Source organism: Piliocolobus tephrosceles, chromosome 1, assembly GCF_002776525.5.
Source record: "Piliocolobus tephrosceles isolate RC106 chromosome 1, ASM277652v3, whole genome shotgun sequence".
Taxonomy (NCBI): domain Eukaryota; kingdom Metazoa; phylum Chordata; class Mammalia; order Primates; family Cercopithecidae; genus Piliocolobus; species Piliocolobus tephrosceles.
Window position 1 is genome coordinate 71,109,476 of NC_045434.1, and position 13,488 is coordinate 71,122,963.

Genomic DNA, 13,488 nt, shown 5'->3' on the forward strand with positions numbered 1-13,488 from the left:
CATTTTTTTTCTTTCTCTCTTTTTCTCGCCACAGGTTAACTGTAATGGCTTCACAATTGAAGATGAAGAACTTTCTCATTTGGGATCAGCGATATTTCCTGAGTAGGCTGAGTTTGACTTCATTTCTTTCCTCTTTACTTACTTAACACTAATTTGATTTTTTTTCATTTTTAAATAACCCACCTAACTGCATGTGGCAGACATGAAACTCCAAGTGAATTAAAACAGCTTTTTAATCTGCCAGGTTTCAAAATATTTCCCCTACACTTAAGGATCCAAAGGTAGTAGTTAAGAGAACAGTTGCTTGTTAAGTCCTGCTAGGCAGAGAGCTGTTATTAAAGAATATTTTATAGTGTGCATAGAAGGAACAGCCCATGCCCTGCTGAGAAATTTGCTTTCTGCCTATCTGTGGTTCTGGAAATCTTTGCATTTCTTATGCTCAAAGTGAAACATTAATTGCCAACCAAGACTTGGCCACAGGCTTGAGTACAGAATATATGAGCTTCTTCTCCATCTGTTCTTTTTGATAAATACCAGTACATAAACAGCACAATTTGGAGGGAGAATATGCTGAAGTAGTAGTGGGCCGGAAAAAATTTCAAAGAACTATAGGATTTTCTCTCGACTTGAAGAATACTTGAGTAATTCAACAAAGGCTAGCCAGTTGACAAATGGAGATCTTTGTAGATCTGACTTTAATGGATTGCCCAGAATGATTTTGTCTTTGTCTGTCTCATGGAATTAGTATTTCCAAAATGCTTCAGTCCCTGAAATCAAACCTTTGCTTCACAGATAGAGCCAAGGAATTCATCATGCATGCCCCTACCCTCCAAATTAATCCACGTTGTAGATGAGTTCTATCTAGAGGGAGGTTGCTTAACATATGCTGCAGGGGTCTTTGGCTGTAGGTTGCCACATACGTGGGAGACCCTTAACACTCATGCATTTGCCCTGTGTGATGTGCCTGCCCTTAGCTCTGTGCGCCTCTGCCAGACGTTGTGCACTGTGTAGGTCAGAAACAGAAGAATACGTACGGTCTGTGTCTCATGAGCAGCTGTCACAGGCTTACTTGAACCAGAGAGAATAAAAGTTTGTTCATGTAATATTTGTCCTTGGGGCCAAAATGGCATCATCTGCAGTTGGAATTCTGGTAGTGAAGAAAGAAGCTTTTTTTTTTTTTTTAACTTCAGCCCCTGGAAAAAGGCAGGAGAAAAAGTGGGCATTGGACCCACTGAAGAAGGTGCATATTGACACCTGTAGAACTGAAATGAACTATGGAATGTCTCTGTTCTCAATATCTTAAAAGACTAAAAGATTAAAAGTGAGGTGCTGCCAGGCGCGGTGGCTCACACCTGTAATCCCAGCACTTGCGGAGGCCGAAGTGGGTAGATCACGAGGTCAGGAGTTGGAGACCAGTCAGACCAACATGGTGAAACCCCGTTTCTACTAAAAATACAAAAATTAGCTGGGCATGGTGGCACACACCTGTAATCCCAGCTACCCAGGAGGTTGAGGCAGCAGAATCACTTGAACCCGGGAGGTGGAGGTTGCAGGGAGGTGGAGGTTGCAGTGAGCTGAGATTGCACCACTACACTCTAGCCTGGATGACAGAGCGAGACTCCATCTCAAAAAAAAAAAAAAAAAGAGTGAGGTGCTTTGAGGATTCACACCTGTCAGTGGTTGCCAACAGAATTGTGATACCAAGAACACACATTGTTTTAGGGTCTTTGCCTTAGTGCATTTCCCCCACCTTCATTAAAAAGATACCTGAGTCTGCCTTGAACGATTTAATACTTCCGCAAAATGGTTTTAGAAATGTGCTTTTATTTTAATACAACTACCCTTTGATGCATTTGTGTATTTGATTTCCTAGGGCCTGATTCCTTGGGCATCACTTGCTAGGAAGCCAAGTGGGCCTTGGTGAAGTGCAGAGGGGGCCCTCCCCAAGGTCAAGACCAGGAAGTTGCTACCTGTTTATCTCAGGCACCAGGCCAACCACATACTTTGCTGAGGCCTTTAGCAACCAGGAGGTGGGGGAGTGCCCTTGGCCATAACCAGCCTGAGGCAGTTCATCCTCATCAGGCTTCGAAACCCCTTTCCCTTTTTGTATTCTTGGAGCACACAGGAGAGGGGCTGTGGTCTCTGGAGGGTCAGGGAGGTGACATAGGCCACCAGAGCAATGACACGCATGGCTGTGAGTGCCCGTAGGAGCATGAGCCCCAGTTTCTGGGCAGTTTTAATTGGGGGAAGAAATCCCTTTGGGCTGAAATCATATCGGCATTGTGATTTCAAAGGCAACATTTTCAGAGATCAAGCACTTTTTCCCTGTAGTTTAGAAATTTCTGTTCTCAGAACTTTGACCTTGATATAATCAGAAAGCTCAAAGCACGTCGCATAGGCGAATCTCTCTCTCTCCTTCTCGCTGTCCCTGAAAAGCAGACAGTGAGCAGCAGGAGCAGTAATGTCCCAATTTTCCAGATGAGGAAATTGAGGTGCAGAGAAACTCAGACGGGTGTCTCCGGGTCTCTGAGGGGATCACACACCCTTCCTCCCTTAGGAAGCTGGCATTTCTCAACATCTGAAAAAAAAAACGTGAGAAATAATCCACTAATACAAAAAACTGCTTGAAAACGACAACACACCTGTCTTTGACAATGTATAGTGGAGTAGCAGTTAGCTGTGGGTATTGGGCTCTGAGAGCTGCCTTCTATCAGGAAGGAATATTTGTGGCATTTATTGTTTTTGCTGTTGTGTGTTTTTTGGTTTTGACTTAGATAGTACGTGAATTGTGGATTTCAGTTTTTAATATGGTGAAAGTCTTAGATGGTAGATAGGATTATCAGTGCACGCAGAACAACCTCTTAGAATATGATAGCCAACTATTAGATTTTTAAAAAAATGTCTTGCAAAGATTCAGTTCCTCTGACTTAGCAAGTAAGTAGCGAAGGAGACTAAACAGTCTGCCTATCTCATTTTAAAAACTGGGTTTTCTCTTCTGACTAACAGCGTTGCATTGATGAATCATAGCTGTTGCCCCAATGTCATTGTGACCTACAAAGGGACCCTGGCAGAAGTCAGAGCTGTACAGGAAATCAAGCCGGGAGAGGAGGTGAGTTCATGGCTATGGGTGGCTGCAGCAGGGGGCTTGAGACTACTCTTTTAAAAGGCAGTGTGGACAGATCCGTGCAGTGTCACTTGACTGAATGAGCTGTGAATGCCTCCAGCAGTTTAGCTGCGTCCGCCCCCAGGCTCTCCAGGAGTCGGTGATCAGGTTTGTGACCTGTAGCTTAGATTCCCACACTTTGGGGCTTCTGTTTGGTGCTCACCATTTCCATCTCTGGTCAAGAAAAACAGGAAATAATAAATTTGAGTCAGATTTCTCACAAAGCTTTATAGGGATTTACAGAGAAAGAAGACATTTACTACCAAAATGACCTCAGTCAAACTTTTGATTCTCTTCAGAGTTTCTGTATCCCGATTGCCAAACAGCTGAGCTTGAGCTTTATTGTATTTTATTTTTTTCGTGAATTCTTGCTTGTTTCCCACCGTCCCTAAAAGGTCCGAAGCAAAAGAAAGCCAGCAACGCAGCAATAGCTGAAGAGCTGGCACTGCAAGTGACACATCAGCATTTCATGTTCTATCAGTTCTCCATCTGAACTTCAGGTCGCAGCTCACTTTTTAGGAATCTAATTCGAATGCCCAGGTATATGCAGTAATAGGAGAAGTCAAGGCAGCCTGTGGCCGAGGGGCACCTTAGCTTCCCTCCCCAGCTTCAGGACGAGGAGAGAACCAGCTTTCCATCACCTGCTCAGCGATTCCCTGTTCCCTTTCCATGTGTGATTCCTGACTACCTCATGAGACGTCTCACCCAGGAAGGGCCGGCCTGGTGGATTGCTCTAGTATGCTCTGTGTTCTTAAGTAAATTCCCAGCAAGACACGTGAGTTTTTAGGAACTTTGTAATCACACACTTAGGTTAAATGTCAGTTTAGCAATTTGTAACGCTATTTTATGGTACACGCCTGGGTATTTGAAGTGTGAAGTGTAACTGTCAGTGTGCTGAATGAGAAGTGCTTTGCCTTCTCTGGAAGGCGCTCACTAATCCACAGCTGCCTGGGAGCTGAAGCCCAAGGTGCAGGTTGGCCCTTCTACCTTCAGCTAAATCCATCATGATGAGGGCGTGTCCCTTTTCGGCTGGGGTGTCTGAGTTTCCAAAGGTCTTGCGGAGACTGCCCTGAAGCCTTTCTTTAAACAGGTTAATTGCAGCCAGTCAGAATGCAATCACCCGGCTCCAGTGTGCCTGTGGGCTGACTGCAGAGATGAACTGGTTGTCAGCTAGGCTGGCACAGTCTGGCTGTGAGCAGTGGTACTGGAGTGGCCTTTGTCGCCATCTTCTGGAAGCTTCCATATGTTGCACTGTGTGTCAGTCATTTCAGAGATAATCGGCAGGCTCTTGCAGTGTGCGGCAGGCCAGGGGTGGCTGCAGTTTCCTTTTGCCCTCATGTTCTCCTGGATCTGAAACGCAGTAACCTAATTTTGGGGAATTCAGTGCTTTGGGGATTACTTATTCTTCAGAGAAGGAGAAACCCCATTCCCCAGGGTTTCGGGGTGAGCTGCAACGTGTCCAGTACTGCCCCGTGGGCTGGGGAGAGCTTGGCTGCCCCTGCAGCACCCAGCCCTGTGCGTGTCCTCCCCTGCCTGCCTGGTGGTGCCTGCGGTCACTGGCACGCTAGCGGCTTTGTGAGATCCATCTGTTCAGTCAGACATTTGCCTGATTGTGTGGGATGAGCAGCCAGTGAGTAGATAATGGACATCTAAATGCTGGTCTCCTCCATATGCTCCAAGTCTTAGTTACAGACCCCATTAGGAAAAGGCAAGGACGGTGGAGCCCCATGAATGAAAGGTAAGGGCTTTCCAAGCTCCCTGCTCTGCAGGATCAGGAGCTTCCTGCCGGGCCAGGCTGCAGCATTCTGGTGTCCTAGAAGTTGTGTTCACCCTCCACTGGCTTCCTGGCCACCCAGAGATGTGGGTCCCAGCCCACCGAGTGGAGCCTCTTGCTCCATTGCCAGGTGATGTGAGGAGGAGGGGAACTTAGCTGCGTGTGCGTGGTGTGTGCGTGCTCATACCCTCCCCTGTCCGCAGCACCCAGTGATGGCGGCAATGAAGCATTTGCGCCGTCCCAGGTAGTGAAATACGAAACTACGTGAAGTCCAGGCAGAGGCAGCTGAGGGAGGCAGGGATTCTCTGAACCCTCAAGGTCACTGTTTTAAGGACTCCTTGATTCTACAGACTTTTTCCACTAACCTGCACTTTGGCTTCAGCTCCCAGTTCAGCTGTGGACTAATGAACACCTTCCAGAGAAAGCCAATGTCAGGTGGCTGCTCAGTTCAGGAATTCAGTGCCTTAAAGTAAACAGCGCATTCCGCCCCTGCAACCCACCTTATCCTCCGCCCCTGCATGGATACCACCGCAGGTGACTGCAAAGGCACGGGAATGACGAGGATTGAGTTTACCTGTAGCAGACTGAAGTTTTATCTTTTTGGACCCCATAGGTTTTTACCAGCTATATTGATCTCCTGTACCCAACAGAAGATAGGAATGACCGGTTAAGAGATTCTTATTTCTTTACCTGTGAGTGCCAGGAGTGCACCACCAAGGACAAGGTAAGGTTGTTCATTGGGCAAGAGCGCTGACTGCACTCTGATCTCAGGACCTCTCTGCCGAAGAGCTTGTCTGACTTGGTGGATCTCCTCTAGGATCTTTTTGACCCTTTAAACCCTCCTTACAAAGACAGCCAGAGGGAATCCAGTTAGACCAGGTCTCTGTTCAAACCTGCTCCTAGTAGCTCAAGAAAACATTTCCATTACACTGTACAAATAGGAGAAGGGTCTGCCAAACTGTTCTTTCTTGAAAAGAAACAACTGCTCAAAGGAGGAGAGAGGAAAAGCGCATGAGTATAATCTTTAGGCTTTCCAGCCTGTTTGCGGGAATATGTGGATGTTTCCCTGGCATTTTCCAAATTGTTCCGTCAGTGCCATCCTTCCTTGTTCTAGTCTCTTGATTTGTAAATGTGTGAACATGTATATCTGCCCATAGCCAACACATTTTAGATAAGGAGTATCTAGAAAATTAATCTATTTGTTTTGTTTCTGTAAAAAGGTAATGGAGTACTGAATTTCTTTAGATACATTGCCTGATTTCCTTTCATTCTTTTGTAACGTTGGAAGGGGCCAGTGTCTCTCTCTGTATGGGAATGTGTATTATATGAGAGGTTTCCCTATCAGTGTGGTTTCCATGGGCGGTAACGCATTGCCCTTGTGGATATTTCCTTCAGGATAAGGCCAAGGTGGAAATCCGGAAGCTCAGCGATCCCCCAAAGGCAGAAGCCATCCGAGACATGGTCAGATATGCACGCAACGTCATTGAAGAGTTCCGGAGGGCCAAGCACTATAAATATATCCTTTACAACTGTGCTGATGGTGTATTATCCCTTGCCAACAAGGCAAGGTGGGAAGTTGGAAAGAGAGCAGGAGAAGGATGAATTTAAGATTCTGAAAACCAAAGGAGGAATGTCTCCTGGTAAATGTGTAAAGACGTACTGACTACCCCGATGTGGTGTCCATCCTATCGGAGTTGTATGATCTTATTTCCCCTTATTTGGCTAGTTTGGCTGGGAGCTCCATGTGGTGGAGGACCGTGAAGGACAGAGCCTTGATGGCTTTGTGCGTTGGGTATTTTACTTTGGGCAGGGCACAGTGCCAAGGGCCTTGCTTATTTCAGCTCTCCTCACTGGCACAATCTGAGCAGGGACTTTGCTCATTCCCATGCAGCAGATGAGGAAACAGCCTGATAGATATTAAGTAATTTGCCCAAAGGACACAGCCGATGGTGGTAGGATCTAGGATTGTTTCTCAGCTCTAACTATCAGAATCCATATTCTTAACCATAATTGTAGCATTTTCTTGGGAGCTGAAAAGGGATTCGATTTGTACTCTAAATGGTAGAATTTAAAAGCAGTGAGAGGAAATTAGAGAAGGGCACATTGTTTCTCAGCATAAGAAAGAACTTTGCCACTGTGGGAGTAGTGCTCAGGGTTCCAACTTGGGTGAGGATTTGAATTTGATTAATGGGGATTCTAATCAGCATTGTTTACATCAGAACTAAGGGTCTGGACCCTGCGGCTAAAATTCTTTAGTTGAGCGGTTTGGATCTTCAGGTTTTCTTCTTGAGAAATATAATTCCTTTCACTTTTGCTTGGCTTTCTGTAAGTTACTTTTTCATAAGGTGAGGGTGAGAGTGGAGTGGACGAAAGAACTCCTTGCACCTAGCCTGGGGAAGTCTCCAGGCAGCATGGGCCCGGCGGCCGTTTCCTTGACTCCACAGCACCCCCTAGTGAACTGCTGGAGATCTGCGAGCTCAGCCAGGAGAAGATGAGCTCCGTGTTTGAGGACAGTAATGTGTACATGTTGCACATGATGTACCAGGCCATGGGTGTCTGCTTGTACATGCAGGACTGGGAAGGAGCCCTGCAATATGGACAGAAAATCATTAAGCCCTACAGGTGATTGCAGAAGCTGTTCTAATCATCCACAGAGTGGAAATTGGTTGTTTAGAATGTATACGATAGTGTCGTCTTCCTGCCCATTGCTCAGACTTGCGTAGCGCAGGTACCTCTTTTCTGCACCCACATCTGGAGGTGCCGGTGCAGGGCACTGTTCCTGAGTCAGGCCCGTTCTCACCACCATCCCGAGGAGACAGGTTGAGGTTATACAGCGGATACTGGGGCAAGATCCCTCCCAGGTCCATCCAGGCTCATATCCATAGTAGTTAACCCAGGCTAATTTTGAGAAGCCACTAGTTTGCTTCTTTTCCCACCCACCAACTAGCAATTAAACTTGGAAGTTTACCTGCTTTTCATCGTTACTCACACCATCCCCTTCTTTTGCTTTTTCAAATTACAGCCCCAGTTTGCAAATGGGGAAGCTCTGGGACCCGTGGGTTGACTGTGGTTATCTAATCTCCCCACCCCAGGTTTGAAAAAAAAAAAAGGCTTTTTAATTTGCACTAATAATATTAGCCATGGAGAGATGTCCTGCCTGAGAGGGTTACTAAACCTAAAAGTGGGTGACAGACAGAAGTTGTGGCTTTGTCTTCTGCCTCTGACTAGACACTTCAGGGCTGGGGTGGCCTAGATGGGATCACTGGAGCTCTTTTTAAAGGCATTGATGTTATGCATTTACAGGGTACGTCCAACTAACCAAGTGGGCCAAGTGAATCAGGGTCACTGGGCATTAGACCCAGAAATCTGTGTTCTGGAAGCATCTCAGGTGTTTCTCAGGAGTTGGAGAAGCCCTCAGTCCCCTTCCACTTCCGAGTTTAAGGTCTGTGAAGGTTGTGTCTGGTCTGAATGTCCACTGCCCACTTCACCCTCTACTTACCCCACTGTGCCCTGATCAGCCAGCAGGGGGAGCCCAAAGGAAGCCAGCTCTGAAAATCGGCTCTTGGAAACAGAATTTGTTAAATTGGGGATAAACTCAGACTTTCCCTTTCTCCTGGAGTGGGTGAGGAAGTCCACTGGCCTCATGCACAGTTCTCTCTGTGAGATCTGTAGGGAGAGAGGGGCAGACAGACAGCATCCCAGCCCTGTAGTTCTCCCAGCAGGGCCTTGCTGCGCTAGACCCATCTTCATCTGCATGAGCCCCTCCCAGAAGCCCAGCTCTGGTCCTCTGTGGGGCCACGGGTCCCAGGGCTGCCTCCTGCCCAGGAATACAGCTAGAACATGTCTTTTTGGACTGACTTTCAGGAGACACAGGGTGGAACAGCCTAGTCTTTACCATCACCTCTTACACACATGTAAGCACACACACTGGCTTACCCACCAGCTGCCTCTGGGCCCTGTTCTTAGGGAAATGGCTGTTTCTCAGACAGACCCCATCAGTCAGCCTTTAGGTACAGCCAGAGAGAACACCTGCTGTATCTAAAGCCCCTGCTGGACAACGGGGAAAGAACATCCAGAAGACATAGGAAGTGTTGTGACTTCAGAGCACTTACAGTTTTGCTAAACAACTCATATCATAGTGTGACAGAAAGCTGGGGTCTTAAGACACATTGGTGTGGGTGTGTGTGGGGGTAGGGGATTGGGTGGGTGGGTGTGACTGAGTACCTAAGGTGATAGGCCTAATTGCTGCCTTCATAAATGGGACATTTACTTCACAAGGTGTTTTCCCAGGGTCTTCCTCTGGGTATATTTGAAATAGAAAAATCTGGATTGGGATTGAAGGTTGTATTTACAAATGCTTTTGAATAGGATTTCTTCTGCAGTTGTTATGTAACTTTTCAGAAACACACAAGCTACCAATAATGAACAACGTCTGCAATGATTCAGCAGGGTGGCAGCATCCACACTCTCCACCCAAACCCTGGTGGGATTTGGAGAGGCCACTGGTGGGGAGAGGTTGGCCCTGAGCATGGCAGCCTCCGGGCTTACTGCACCCAGCCTGTGGGCGGCTCAGCAGTCTCTGACATAGTGGCCTGTTGTCTCTTCTCTTGTTCTAGTAAGCACTATCCTTTGTACTCCCTCAACGTGGCCTCCATGTGGTTGAAGCTAGGGAGACTCTACATGGGCCTGGAACACAAAGCCGCAGGGGAGAAAGCCCTGAAGAAGGTATGTCTGTAACTCGGCCTTAGGATTCCCAGTGGCCAGACGGCCTCCTTAGCGCACCCCCTTCATGCCTCACTAGGCTGAATGGCTGAAGCAGTGGAGGGTGAGCAGCTCTCACCCGCCCTCTGGCCGTGGGAGCAGCCGGGGTGGGTCCTGCAGGTGAGGGTGGAGTGAGGAAGTGCACCTCTGCTGTGCCTGGAGGAATTCTCCATTTGTTTGCCCTTTAGGATTTTCAGAATGATGATCCCCAATTGTGGTGAAATCAAGGAGGTAGAGAGAGTTAGGGTTAGGATGTTAGAATTACGCATTTGCTGTTTCTAAAATGCACGTAATCATCCTCTCAGTTCATTGAGGACCAGTTACATACTAAGACCCTTGTGTGCTTTGGCTTTGAATTCTCACAAAAATGAGAGGCTTTCCTGATGAAGAAAAATGAGGTTGAAGCAGGTGAGGTGAGTAATAGCCTAGGGTACATAGCGGGGCCTTCATTCAAATGAAGGTCTAAGTTGAAAGCTTCAGCTCCTCTCACTCAGGCTGCGGTGAAGCTGGTGGGGAGCTAGGCCCCTGGGCAGCATTTGCCTTCAGTTCGATGGCTGCCCTGTGCTGCCCAGGAGCCAGGCCCTGACCCTCACATCACGGGAGGTCAGAGTCATCCTCCTGAGTATTGATTCTCATTGTTTGTGATGTGGAATTCACAGTCAATACAGTGTAATTTAGGGGATAGTCCATTTACTCCTGTAAAAGACTTTATAAAATGTTGGGGCCATGGACAGGGCCTGCAGGCGTAATCCTTCACCTTCTCCAAAGTTTCCCAATAGACTATTTGGGAAGACGGAGGAAGGCCCGCATCCCAAATAAAAGGGTCATGGCACAGCCAGGCTGGAAGGGAGCGTGAAACAAAATTTTCTGTTTTAAACTATGGAATTTGTCTTCTGAGAATTAGCCATTTAGGTCACAACTGTAAAGTGTGTCAGGTGATTAAGTAATAGATCAATGAAGGCTGGAGCAGATCTGAGCAAGGAACATGAGTCTTGAAAAGAATGCCCAGGCAGGGTCGACACCTGAAACAGGTGATTTCCAAAGGCTTGCATTGTTACTTGGCCTGCCTCCTCTTGGCTTGAGATCTAGGAGGAGAATAAATAATAGATAGGAATGCCTGTCTTAGTCACAAGCCATCAAAAATTCTCTGGGGGAATACTTTTTTCTCTGAGTAATTTGGCTGAATACAAAAGAGCAAATATATTCTTAGAGATGACATTGGATGTAAACTTCCTATATGCCAGGCACTGTTCGAAACACTGTATCTGAATTAACAACCCTGAGGGGTAGGTATTTTTCCAGTTTTACAGTTGGGGAAAATGAGGCACAGAGTGGTTAAGTAAATTACCCAAGGCCACACAGCTAGGAAATGATTAAACCACTGGAAACCTGACCATTTTACATTGCCTTACTATAAAGAAACCTTAAGTACATTCTCTCTAGCATCCCCCAATGAAACCTGCTACATTTCTTTAAGTTTTTAGAATATATATTAAACGGAAAGAGTGTGCTTTTCGAAAGGGAAAAATAGTTTAACTTGGTCTTGTAGATTAGTAATGTCAACTAAAAATCAAAATAGCTTTGATGTAAAACTCACTATAGACTTTTCTGTACCAGCATCACCTATTTTCTGGGTTGAACGTAATCAAAAAAATTAGTCCTTAAAGCATGTTTTACTGAAATTTCTAGAATCTTGGGGCAAGAGAATATCATGAAATCAGTTTCATGACATCATTTCTCCAGCTGCTACCTGGATATTTTTGCAGAATATTTTACCTAGCAGGAGGCACTGGATGAGTTGGCTACCAGATAGTCTTGTCCCCTTTTTTTTCAAAAAAAAAGCCAGGTTCTGGTGGAGAACATAGGCCCTAAAGGCCAGTTTGCATCCTGTGCCTTAAAGCAGAGAGATCCGACTTAAAGTTACCCTGGGTGGAGGTGTGAGGGGATTGGCTTCTAGGCTGTTATTGTTTGTCTCGCTCTTTCCTAGGCCATTGCAATCATGGAAGTAGCTCACGGCAAAGATCATCCATATATTTCTGAGATCAAACAGGAAATCGAAAGTCACTGAAACTATGCAGCATTTCAGTTTTCATTTAAACACTTAGTTCAGAAACCTTAAAGGATTTGACTATTCCAAATTGCACACGTCACTCCAGCATCTCTGTAAAATAATTGGAATGAAAATACTTCTTGCACTTAAACATTGCACATGCCATACTTTGAGGTTAGTCTGAATCTTGAACTTTTAATACCAAATGAATTTTGAATGCTTTTGTTTCCTGAGAGATAATGGCATGGTTTCATATGCTATACTTTGGACAGAGTTTTAAAAATGCAATTATTTTTTCTTTCATGCCTCTTGTAATGTTCTGAACAAACTTGAATGATGAAAGAAAATAAAAGAGATATCAGTATTTGAGGTTTGTGTTTTCTTCTGTTTGTGGGGAGGATTTCTCAGTGGTGGTGGGAGCCCAGGCTTGGAGTGGAGGTGACACGTGCTGTCCAAAATTCAGCAAGCTCAAGTCTTCTTCCTTGGTACTGGGGTCAGGCAGCCTTTTTATTCTGCAGTAGCTTTCATGGGGCTGTGCCTGTGGAGGAAGAAAATGGGAAGAAAGAGAAAAAGGTACAAGAAGGAAAGAAAAGTATCTGTGGTGGAGGAACAGTCCAGTGACCCGAGCGCCCTCCAGCAGGCGAGATTTCGAATCTGTTCTCTGGTGCCTGGTATTCCTTCAGTGTGTAAAGGTGCTTAGTGCATGCTTTGCTTTCTTGGCTTTTCTGTCCCCATCTGTCTGACAGCAGACTTGCCATCTCTCATTCTGTTGATTGTTCTGTGCAGTACTCTCCTTTTTTGGAAAGACTCCAGGGTATGCTTGGGAAGGAAAAAAATTTTTTTTCCTTACCAACCAACCCTGTGTTGTTGAGTAAACACTGATCTCTACCCACACAGACAACCGGAATCCAGCTTTCTGCAGCCCCACAGCCTAGACAGCAGCAACCTGGGGAGTTGTTTGTTAGCAACCATTGTACAGAAGGACCCAGCACACGTTCCTGAATGCAGTGTCTTGTAGTCCAAAGAGAGGAATTTCCCCACTGGTTAATAAGTAAAGCCTGTTGAAATTTACACGTCAATTACCTTTCATAGTCATGGTCTGAAAACAGCTAGAACAGCTATAAATCTGCTACATTTTCCTTCCCTGCTCATCTACACGCACCTGCATCTTCACACACACTCATGCCCCTCTTTCACACGCAGTTTACTGCACACAGTGGGATTTAGCAGATAGAATGCTTTCCTTTGTCCTGTGTAGTCCAGTAAGACATTTATTGAACACTTGGTACTATCTATGCAAAATGCTCTGAATAGCTCTCTAGGTGCAAAGAGAAGAGTAAGGCATGGTCCCGGATCAGTGGAACTTAGTGGTTTTTTTTTTTTTTTCTTGAGACAGAGCTATCTCGGCTCACTGCAAGTTCCGCCTCCTGGGTTCACGCCATTCTCCTGCCTCAGCCTCCCAAGTAGCTGGGACTACAGGCGCCCGCCACCACACTCGGCTCATTTTTTTGTATTTGTTTAGTAGAGACGGGGTTTCACCATGTTAGCCAGCATGGTCTTGATCTCCTGACCTCGTGATCCTCCCTCCTCGGCCTCCCAAAGTGCTGGGATTACAGGCGTGAGCCACTGTGCCTGGCCCATAACTTAGTGTTTTAAGAATGTTCATTTACTGTATATTCAGTGACGAAGCCTAAAATAAACTTAGCCTACTGTCTCTACAGGTTTTATAAAATTTGCAAA

General features: G+C 46.0%; 1 protein-coding gene across 4 annotated transcripts in view; it reads left to right on the forward strand.

The window, feature by feature from the left end:
• Positions 1–12,114, forward strand: part of SMYD2 (SET and MYND domain containing 2) — a 56,576-nt gene extending 44,462 nt beyond the window's left edge. For 3 of the 4 annotated variants that reach the window (XM_023203747.3, XM_023203745.3, XM_023203748.3), the window contains 6 exons: positions 35–102; positions 3,007–3,109; positions 5,551–5,661; positions 6,333–6,453; positions 7,385–7,559; positions 8,241–9,121. In XM_023203747.3, the coding sequence (XP_023059515.1) occupies positions 35–102; positions 3,007–3,109; positions 5,551–5,661; positions 6,333–6,453; positions 7,385–7,559; positions 8,241–8,451 (789 nt within the window). In that variant the 3' untranslated portion in view covers positions 8,452–9,121. Of the gene's footprint in view, positions 1–34; positions 103–3,006; positions 3,110–5,550; positions 5,662–6,332; positions 6,454–7,384; positions 7,560–8,240; positions 9,122–9,553; positions 9,663–11,685 lie in introns of those variants that run through there. The other variant, XM_023203746.3, reaches the window with a different exon arrangement.
• The last annotated feature ends 1,374 nt before the right edge of the window (positions 12,115–13,488 follow it).